This window comes from Glycine soja, chromosome 1 (genome assembly GCF_004193775.1).
Source record: "Glycine soja cultivar W05 chromosome 1, ASM419377v2, whole genome shotgun sequence".
Taxonomy (NCBI): Eukaryota; Viridiplantae; Streptophyta; class Magnoliopsida; order Fabales; family Fabaceae; genus Glycine; species Glycine soja.
This window is the reverse complement of record NC_041002.1, coordinates 7,884,598-7,895,238: the sequence shown is the minus strand read 5'-3', so window position 1 is coordinate 7,895,238 and position 10,641 is coordinate 7,884,598. Positions and strand designations below refer to the sequence as shown.

The window sequence follows — 10,641 nt, the reverse complement described above, 5'->3', positions numbered from 1 at the left end:
TCTGGTACGTGGTCAAAGTCCCTTGGTGAGTTTAGTTCTGAGATTCCACAAAAAACAACCTGCGAACTGCGAAGTCATCAAGGTTTTGGTGGCACTTCAGCTCCTTTATCTGGGCATGGAAACATCTTCATCTGTGTCCAATAAGACCATAACATTGGAAGAATGGAACGGTTCTTCCCCCACAAAACTCTCCAAGACTTTCACCATCAAGGCTTCCTCTTCCTCTGTCCTCATCACAAGGTACTTTCCTTTTCCCATCATCATCATCATCATCCACCTCTTTCTTTCACACTTATTATTCTTTCTCCTTATTCCCAGATCTGGTGCCCGCTTTACCCATGTTTGGAGAAGGTTACTTCAGGCATTTGTCCCTGAGGCAAGCTTCTATTTTTACTCAGCATCTTCTCTATAAAATAAAAAAAAATTAAAAAAAAATTTGAAATTTTGTATGCTGACTAATTTCATCATGTAGGTTTTCTCTAAGTTCATCATTGTTGAAAAGGGTTTCCTTTTTTTTTTTTGTTGATTAACATACAGGGTTTTCCAAGCAGTGTGACTGCAGATTATGTTCCTTTTCAAATATGGGACTTATTGCAGGTAATAAACAATGGAGAAACAGTGTAATTGAGTTATTATTATGAGTAAATAGTGTATGCACCAACAATGTAAAGGATTTTTACATTGTCATCAAATCACAAATTGTCAGTTAACTTTAACAACAACTACATCAAAAGTCAAAATTACCATGACTTTTAATTGGTTGACCGTGACATTATAGAAATTAAACTCCATTGATATATCAAAACCATGTTTTCGAGTTAATTATGCATTGATTATGGCAGGGCCTGTCGACGTATATAAGGACTATGCTTTCTACCCAGGTAAGGCACTGGTTAACTGTTTTTGGATGTTGTTCTTGTTTTCATAAGAAGTCTTGAATAGTACATGAGTGGTCAACGAAATGCCTTTCAGGCTCTCCTGAGTGCTATTGGGGTTGGGGAGAAATCAGCTACAGTTATTGGTGCCACTTTTCAGGTATCGTCAACTAGTTATAATTTATATACTTGAGTAATGATTGAACCCCAATTTGTTAGATGGGGCTTGGGAGAAGAAGACTCAAGCCTTTATGTTTTTTTTTGGTAAATTTAGTCTTTTGTGTTTCTTAGGCTGGAATGTGTTATGTGTCGACAGTAGGATATTGAACTTTGAAACTGTTTCCAGTGGTTTTTGAGAGATCTAACTGGTATGCTTGGAGGAATCTTATTCACATTTTACCAGGTCTGCTTCTCTCATACAAACATGTTCCTTTATCTTATTAATTTTGAACTGAAATGTGCAATACTAGCTCTATGCAGACTGTCATATACTTGGATTGGCATATGCTGTTTCTCTCTTATCTAATGATTTTGAAATAATTTTTGAATTATATTTCTCTTTGTCTTGTCCCATATGTTGCAGGGATCAAATCTTGATAGCAATGCAAAAATGTGGCGATTGGTTGCAGATCTTATGAATGACCTAGGTAGATTCTTTCACATTCATCTTTTTCAAAAAATAAAATAAAATTATACTGCCATTTTCTACCTTCAGTCCCAATAGTGTATCAAATTTGAAATGCTTTTTACATGGCTATTAATGTCCAAGTCTCTCTATTTTTGCTTCATTAAAGTAAAAATTAATAGCAGGTCAATAGTGCATCTTTCCATAATGCTGGTTTGTGTTAAATTTGATCTTTCATATTGTATTCTTCATATCTCACATTGATTTGCTAAAGTTTTTGCTTTGTTTGCAGGAATGCTAATGGACCTCATTTCTCCATTGTTTCCATCAGCTTTTGTATTTGTTGTTTGCTTAGGAAGCATATCAAGATCTTTCAGTAAGTTCCAATATTGCTGGAAGTTTAAATTAAATGACTGATGTGATTCAAAGCTAATTGCTAGCTGTAGGTTATTTCCTCTTCTTTTTCCATGTAAGAAATATAAGATAATGGGACATTACATGATCTTCCAGTTCCTTATCAATTGTTAGATTTTAGCTTAAAACCAATTGGCATTAAGTGAAGTTGTCCAATAGATATATAAGCTGCACCTTGAGAATTGAGGCAAGCAATGTGGGACTTTCTAACCCCCCCCCCCCCCCCCCCCCTCCACTGATACCTGCTAGAACAAGCGAGCATACTAGAATAGGCAAGAACCAAGATGGGTTATATAGGCTTTGATACCATGTAACAATGTTTTATTGTGTAATGTTGTGTGCCAAGGATGATCACACTAAGCCTTTATTAAATAAGATCAGTATTGATTACATAGGATCAATCTAATAATGAGTAATAAGGACTAAATCACTAATTACTATCTAATCACAAATAACAGAATAATGTGTAATATTAACATCAATAAAGCTATTCGGCAGAAATATATGTTGAGTTATCCAAGATTAAGACTTTTTTTTTTCTTTTATTTCCTGATTGATATTTTATTTGTGTACTGATTTTTTTTCCTTTTTTCTCTCTATCAAAATATGATTATGAACTAGCTGGTGTTGCAAGTGGTGCCACTAGAGCAGCTTTGACTCAGCATTTTGCTCTTCAGGATAATGCTGCAGATATATCTGCAAAGGTTCTAGTTACAGTTATTCCAACTGTTAGATCATTATTTGAGAGTTAATGTCTATATTCAGTTGGGCATATATATTTGACTTATTAATGTATATCTATAGGAAGGAAGTCAAGAAACTGTGGCCACAATGATTGGCATGGCACTGGGAATGCTTGTTGCTCGCCTTACCATTGGGCACCCACTAGCCATTTGGTTTTCTTTTTTATCTTTGACCGTGTTTCATATGTATGGTACGTCTTTAAATTGTAATTTGTTTTATGCATATCCTTTGCATTGTAGAGTTGTGAAGAAAAGCCTGATATTAGGTATAAACCTGTCTCTGCAATACTGCTTTTGTTGTACAAACTACAAGAGAAAGAAAGAGGGAATCCGTGGTATATTTACCTTACCAAGTAGTAAAAGGAGGTTGTAGATTGATGATAGTAGCTTGCAAACAGCGATGTAGTTAATCTATTTCCTTACCAGTGTGTTTGGGACAATTAGGTAATCCATTTTTTACCAGGATAGACTATAGATAATGGGTGCTATTTTATTGCAACTAATGTTTAAATCTTGTGGAATATTTGTTGGTGGTTTGTGATAGAATGAAGATTGAATTTCTATTGTTACAAAGTTTGAGCTTATTAATGAGATTGTAATATATTACTTTCTCAGTAATTGAAAACATTATCTTCTCTCAAAATTAATCCCATATTATTTGAGAAGTTAGAGAGCTCATAATTTTAATCTGAAGGCATATGCCTGCCTTTTTCTATGCATAGTTCCCTTCTCCCCAAAATACACCGGCTAAATAGCACCAGCATTATATATGAAAACCTGATAATACAAATGATGTCCCTTGTCCATGCAGCAAACTACCGAGCTGTTCGGTGCCTTGCATTGAACTCATTAAACCCTGAAAGGAGCTCTATTCTTTTGCAGCATTTCATGGAGACTGGCCAAGGTATTGTCTGTTTCCATTCTTCATTCCTTATATCCACAATATACCTTTGAGTTTGATAATCTAATCTGTTTTTTTAATCTTACCATAAACAGGCCACATATTAGAGCACATTTTTGTCATCATTATAGTCTAGTTTTCAATTGTTTTGAGGTCTCTGTATCTTTAACCTCTTTTCCCAACCACCTCCCAAAAACAAGATTAATTTGGTAGATTCAACATCTTGTAAAAGGGCAATGTAATTTCCAAAATTTTACAATCTATCTGATTTTATTTTATTTTTTTATAATTATTGCTATGTATATTAATGCTTGTTTCTAAACTTTTTGCCAGTTCTCTCCCCTAAACAGGTCTCTTCTCAGGAGCATGTTTTACCCATACAGTTCATTTCATGGAGCTCAAAGAAAGCTAATTGTCTGCATAAGAAAGTATGTTTAGGCATGAGGATTTCTTCATTCGATAACATGGAAATGTAAGTGTTATAGTTTCCACTTTCCAGCTATGTGCAGATTTGCCTGAACTTATTCATTGCATTATTAGTGTTTTGCATTACCCAAATCCAAATGGAAGTCAAGGTAAATGGTACGCTATGTTGTGTTCTAACTTCAAATAGCTCAAATCATAATATTTTACTATTGTCATCGTTAGCTAACTGAGCTCCAGAGAGTAACCTATTCAAGATTGAAAGCATTATTTAGCTCTTGCCCTGCCTATATCACCGGTATTGGCTCAAAATATGAGCTGTCCATGATTGAGAATACCTTTGAAATGTCATTAACAAAGCTTAATTAGCAAATTCTTTTTTTTCTGTGACACTGACAGCAAGGAGCATTTGCTTTGTGCAGCACCTTACTACACAAAAGGTGGAGTTTGCCTCATTATTTTTACTTCTGTTTGTTTCCTCTTTCCATCTGTAGCCTTGAAACCTCATATCATTCTTTATTGTTTCTGTATACAGCCAAGTATTTACTTGTGGAAAGGAAGGGAATCATTGATGTTATTGTGCATAAAGATTCGAATGCTGCAGATGTCCTAAAGTCATTCTTTCATGCTCTTGTCTTGGCAAAGAATGTTCATAAAAGCAAATCTTTGCATTCAGAGGGTCAAAAATGGATAGATTATCAATATGAAGTATTTATTCAGAAGGTAATTCTTTAATCTTTTAGTTAAATTTGATTTAGCTTCTATATTTTCAGTAATATTTTAACAGTACGATATGGAAATATTTTCACTTTCTTGATATGATATGGGAATCAAACTAAATTGATAGCATGCCACCTGCTCTTGCCTGAATTTTATATCCACCAAGTGGGATATTAAGTACTCTCTTTGTGTTTTGTGCAGCTCAAGTCATTAGGCTGGAAAACAGAACGGCTTCTATCACCTATAATATGGAGGGCATACTGGAGCTATGAACCATTGGAAGAAAAAAATGATTAGGGTCATGTCATGAACATTGTTCTAGAGAAGGTAATTAGTGGCATCTATGGATGGATTGAGATTATTTGATAGGAGATTGAATATTGGGGCATTTGTTCCAAAGTGGAATGATTATATGTTAGACAGTTGGTGTATGAACCTTTTTCTAATTTATGATTTCACCAAACTTGTATGGCATTTGGTAGGATCATTCCATGGTAATTCAATCTAGAAGGATACTGCCATTCAAATCATGGTTGGTTATGTCGAAGTTGTTAGGATTTTTTTTTCTTTTCAAAATTTAAAAATAAATTCTTTGAGAAACTTGAGATAGAAGATTAGATTCATCTGATCTTAGACTTTATCTTTTTTGTTTTCTCTTGTAAACAAGCATCCATTTTCATCTATGACTGTTTATTGTTGAATACAGCCTAGTTATATTCATAAAAAATCCACCGTTACCACTTGTGAACTTTAGGAGTTCGAGTTTTCATTAACTTAAATTACTTTATGCAATGATTTAATAGTTTGCCTGGGATATTATCTAAATTGGAAACAGTGACAACTGAGACCAAGTAACTGAGGTATCCAATTTCAACGTTCATTTTTCAAGTTGACCATATAATAATACCCGTTTACAAAACACTGACGAAGAAATGAGTGGCGAAAGATCCTTATAAAAACATTCAAAATGACCACACTCATCTTCGTAAAAAAACTAAACAAATTTTATTTCGAAAGAACAATGCGAGAGCAATTCCGACTTTTTCCATAACTAAATCTTATCTAAAATACAAATCACATCTATGACTACATTGATTTGTTCCATTGATCATTGTTCACAGGGTGAACACTCAATGTCAACGTACAAATATTTTGAATTTTAAACTAGCCACATCTAACTGAAAATGTGTGACGTACATGGTACTGAAGGGGCAATGTGCAAGGTAAGGGCATATATTCTTTATAGTTAACAACAACAATCTCCTTATGTTATTAGAGAAAACAAAAGTGGGTCAAAATTGAACTTTCAATTCTTACAGGGCATTGTATCATTAACTTACTATACACTAACATCAGAACTATTTTTTCTTACTTGTCTTTTCTTGAACTTCCAAAACTCATCTTTCTGCCTCCTCACTTTCACACTCATTTTACTTTTAATCATACCAAGCAAGGAACTCCAAACCTTGTTTTTCCGTGCAGGTCTGGTCTCCAGAAGGGCCTGATGCGTCTGGTATGAACTGCCATCCATCATCTGCCCACTCTTAATCATCTGCTTGTGATAAAGAAATGCCCGCCTAAAATCTCGAACTCGGACAAAGGCAAATATCATAGTTGAATAAGTTATAGAATCTGGTTTTAATTTAAGAACTGCCATCTCTTTCATTAGTTGTGGCAGCTTCGAGGGTTGCCCTCCTCGTGCATATGCATTGATCGGCATATTGTAAGTCACCACTGTTGGTTGCAATCCAACTTTTCCAAATTCAGATATTACTTCTCTTGCTTCCATGTAGAGACCTTGTTTAGCAAAACCATCAACAAGAATGTTGAATGTAACCCCTGTTCCTTCAACTTTCTCACTCATCATCAACTTCCATATTTTCATTAATGTTTGGGCATCACCTGCACGCCTAAACACATCTAGTAAAGTAGTGTAGGTTTCTATGGAAGGTTTAATACCTTCGCTTTGCATGTTTTCAAATGCTGTATAAGCTTTCTCGTGCAAGCCACTAACCGAATATGCATGGATCAGTGCTGTATAAGAATGTAATGTGGGTTTTATACCAACTTTCTTCATCTTCAAGAATGCATCTGCTGCAGCCATGTCAGTCATATTCTTTTGCTTACCATATGCACTGATTAGACAAGTATATGATGTGGCATTTGGCTTCAAGCCAACATCCTGCATTTCTTCCAGTAACTTTTCTACAATCTTAGGTTGCATTCTTCTACTGTATGCATGCATTAGGATGTTGTAGGTAGCTGCAGTAGGTTTAATACATTTAGCTTTCATCTCAACAAAAAGGCCTTCGGCTGCTTCTATGTGGTTGGATTTACAAAATGCATCCATCAGAGTGTTGAACACAATTGCATTTGAAGAAACCCCTGTTTTCTCCATCTTGGATTGGATGATGAGAGCTTGCCTCCTCAGACCCTCAACACAAAATGACTTTATTAATGCAACTAGGACTTCTTCACTCCATCTGACCCCTTTTCTGTTCATTTTCTCAAAAAATTGCCATGCATCTTTTGCACTATGGCCAAGTTCTCTCATAATGGTAACCATAATAGAACATGTCATATGATCAGGATGAATATTCTCTGTTTCCATTGACTCATACACCTTCCAAGCATCTTCATACCTAAAACAGCAACAATAAACTCTTACAGTATGGCATATTTCACCAAAAAAAAATGCTTCCTTGAACAATGTAAGAACATTTGTCAGAGGAAGAGAAAGGAATTAAATATTTAAATATCTAAATTATAGTTAGTATTTTCCCAACTTAGAACAGTTTTAAGTTTGGAAGCAGTACAGGGAACCTAAACAGGTGAGTTAGAAGAGCTCTTCTAAATTGTATTGAAACAGGATCTTAATGAGAAATATCAGAATTCTTGGACATGCAGCTACTTAAGTTTCATAAACTTAATAGTTGTTCATAGGCTTCTTAATAACAAACTAACCGACAAACATAAGACCAAGCAAGCCCAACAGGTATTTTCCATCTGCCATAAAGGAAAAACTAAATTAGTAGAAGAGACTTGGATATGATTTGCTTCAAAACCAAGAACTAGCCAAGTCACCAACATGGTCACTAATTAATGATTAACCTCCAATTAAAGGGTTTAAATTATATTCTATCAAAAATCAAATTATATATTCCCACAAATTCACAACTATAACAATAAAAATACAGAAACATTAAAAAAAAGGCATTTTAGATTTTACAAACAATGTACTTTGAGTTCCACCTTTAAATAATAATATACAGCAACAACTGTTTTCCAACACAATTAATAAAGCTGTGAATTGAAAGTAAAGTCCATTGAGAGAACTTGAAAAGAATATGAACAACCACCTAACACAACATGGCAAAACTGATGTGAATATTCATATCATAAGTCACGGAATTATCTTGGTTGGTCTTTGTTCAATTTTCCAGAATCCAAATATCACCATTAATCAGAATTACAAGTAAGCTAAAATGAGAAAGGGCATCATTCCTTTACACTACTGCTTAGATAACAAACTTGTAGCACTAGCACATAGTTCATTTCTTAATTTCCTTGGAGAGATGAGAACAACGATTAAAAGTATTATAATAGTGAAACAACTCAAAAAGAATTTAAGTTAAATGTGTAACATCCTATCTAACAGAAAAAGAGGTTTTATAATATGCTCAGCAGTTTGTGGCTGCAACACCAGGGTTTTTGGGGTCTCTACAACTGCAATTACGGTTGCATCAGCCTCATTGGTATGCAATTTACTGAAATATCAGGGATTGCAAACAAACCGCAATCACAATTTAAAACCTTGGCAAAAGGTACAAGCAATTTTGATTTTGACTACTATCCTTTATTACATAAGTTAATCTTCCCATTCCTAGGACCCACAAAAGCAGCGAGAAAGAAACATAGCAAGCCATATAATTGTGTAAGAATTGTGTACCTGCCACAAGACAGAAGACCTGAAATTGTGGCATTATAAACATGAACATCTCTGAACTCCTTGGTAGATGGCAAGTTTCTGAACAACTCCATCACCTCATCACCCATCCCTCCTTTTCCCAACAATGGAAACAACACAGTACAAGTCCCAGGTGTAACAAGTGATGGTTCCTGCAGCCTCATCCACTGAAAGAAGCACACACAACACAGCAGAAGGTGCTCCTCCCCAAGAATTTCCAGAACCTCGCAGCACTCTTTCTCACTGACCCTTCCTTCATATTCAACCAAAGCCTCCTCAAGAGTCAAATTTTTCACAAGTTCCTTGCAAGCTGAACAATTTCCCCCACAATGCCCTCAGCCCCAGGCAATTCCCTCTTTTGAAAACACCCCATCTCTTCATTCTCCAAATTCATTTCAGATTCTTCATCCAGGTCCGTGGCAAGATGCCACGAAATGTGAGGGTCCTCCTCAAGGTACAATTTTTCTTCGTTTTGAGGGTCTTGGGAGGAAACCCATTTGCTACTTTCGAAGAAATTGTAGTTTGGTACATTTGGTTCATCTGGGTCATGGCGTTCTTCTTCTTCTTCTTCTTCTTGGAGATATGGGAGGGGAATGGGGGTTGTTGAAGAGTGAGGGACATTAGATGGTGATGCACCGAGAGAGACTGATGATGTTGGGGTTTTGGCGTGTAAGAGGAAGAAGGGTTTCGAAAGAGTGTGAAGTGGAAGAGTGAAGGTAGAAGATGCAAGAAGAAGAAGAAAGTGGTCTATGGTGGATGAGGCTCAGAGACATGCTTCGTCTCTATACAAATGCAGACGTTATCTTGTTAGTTCTACACGGTACCATCACTACCATCGGATATGTCTGTGTTTCTTTTTCTTTTCTTTTCTTTTCTTTTTTTACTAAAGCGGGTATTGTCGTAAAATAATTTATCAAAATAGGTGTTTTTTAAAATTATTTATTTATTAGGGGTAATTTTTTGACAAAATTGTATTTTTGGTCCCCTAATTTATTTCCAATTTCGGATTTGGTCCCCAGTAATTTAATTCACGAATTAGGTCCTCTTATTTTGTAAAATCGTGCAATGTTGGTCCTCTAGGCCACGATTAGACGTTGACCGTTAGCAAGTGATGTTGATCGTCACGTGTCACGTTCTTATTGGATGATGATCGTCACGTGTCATGTTCTGATTGGATGTCAATTCCATGAAAGATGAGATGCATTATTGTTTTCATTGATCAATCAAAACATGACACGTGGCAGTCATCATCCAATAAGAACATGGCACGTGGCAGTCAACATCACTTGCTAACAGTCAACGTCCAATTGTGACCTGGGGGACCAACATTGCACGATTTTACAAAATAGGAGGACCCAATTCGTGATTTAAATTACTGGATGACCAAATCCGAGACTGGATATAAACTGGAGAACTAAAAATACAATTTTGCCTAATTTTTTCCCTAAAATTAAGGAGTGGCGCTTTGCTTTCATTCTTTATCTTTTTGTAGGAGACGTTAGACTTAGGCTTGACACCTCTTTAGGTGTTTGATCACTAAAAAAGGCGCCTGGTAGAGGCTTGCTTTCTGACGTCACCCTGGCTTTCTCACCTTGCTTTCTTATTTACAAGGGAGGCACCACCCTGTCAGTCTCCGCTGAAGCCGTTACACTACCTGCATTCACTCATGCATCTTCGTTTTCATATATTTTCTTCAAAGTAGAAAATTGGAAATATATTTTTTTCCAGAAAACCACACTCAAACAATCATCAATGCATTCATCATAAAAATTGTTTCCATTTTTTACTTTGTATAAAAAAATATACTTGTAGGAAAAAATATAGTAGAAAATATTTATTGTCATTTTTTTAATTTGTGAAAAAAAAATAGTATGATGCATTTTTAAAAATACCTGGAAATGAGGGCGCATGGGTAAAGGCAAATAGTGTGGTGCCTTCAAGTGGAGACAATCAGGTAGCGCTATGAAAATCGA

At 35.6% G+C, this 10,641-nt stretch overlaps 1 protein-coding gene and 1 pseudogene across 2 annotated transcripts; one reads left to right on the top strand and one right to left on the bottom strand.

The window, feature by feature from the left end:
- Positions 1-5,406, top strand: LOC114412104 (protein root UVB sensitive 3). 2 transcript variants are annotated; one of them, XM_028375891.1, is made up of 15 exons: positions 1-240; positions 319-376; positions 538-597; positions 843-881; positions 973-1,035; positions 1,222-1,278; positions 1,459-1,522; positions 1,793-1,876; positions 2,536-2,618; positions 2,719-2,848; positions 3,469-3,561; positions 3,892-4,030; positions 4,381-4,421; positions 4,517-4,704; positions 4,903-5,406. In XM_028375891.1, the coding sequence occupies exons 1-15, from the start codon at positions 116-118 to the stop codon at positions 4,996-4,998; spliced, it is 1,320 nt and encodes a 439-aa protein (XP_028231692.1). In that variant the 5' UTR covers positions 1-115; the 3' UTR covers positions 4,999-5,406. The 2 variants fall into 2 exon arrangements, with proteins under 2 accessions (XP_028231692.1, XP_028231700.1); XM_028375899.1 differs by lacking the exons at positions 4,381-4,421; positions 4,517-4,704; positions 4,903-5,406 and having other exon boundaries at positions 3,909-4,021.
- A 376-nt stretch (positions 5,407-5,782) lies between these two features.
- Positions 5,783-9,518, bottom strand: LOC114412097 (annotated as a pseudogene).
- Positions 9,519-10,641: the final 1,123 nt, after the last annotated feature.

What these genes read in the sequence shown, in the direction of transcription:
- LOC114412104 (XM_028375891.1), top strand. Translation starts at nt 116, where the DNA reads ATGGAAACATCTTCATCTGTGTCCAATAAGACCATAACATTGGAAGAA. An exon ending in AGCACCTTACTACACAAAAG is followed by an intron (nt 4,422 to 4,516) that starts GTGGAGTTTGCC and finishes TTCTGTATACAG; the next exon opens with CCAAGTATTTACTTGTGGAA. An exon ending in ATGAAGTATTTATTCAGAAG is followed by an intron (nt 4,705 to 4,902) that starts GTAATTCTTTAA and finishes TGTTTTGTGCAG; the next exon opens with CTCAAGTCATTAGGCTGGAA.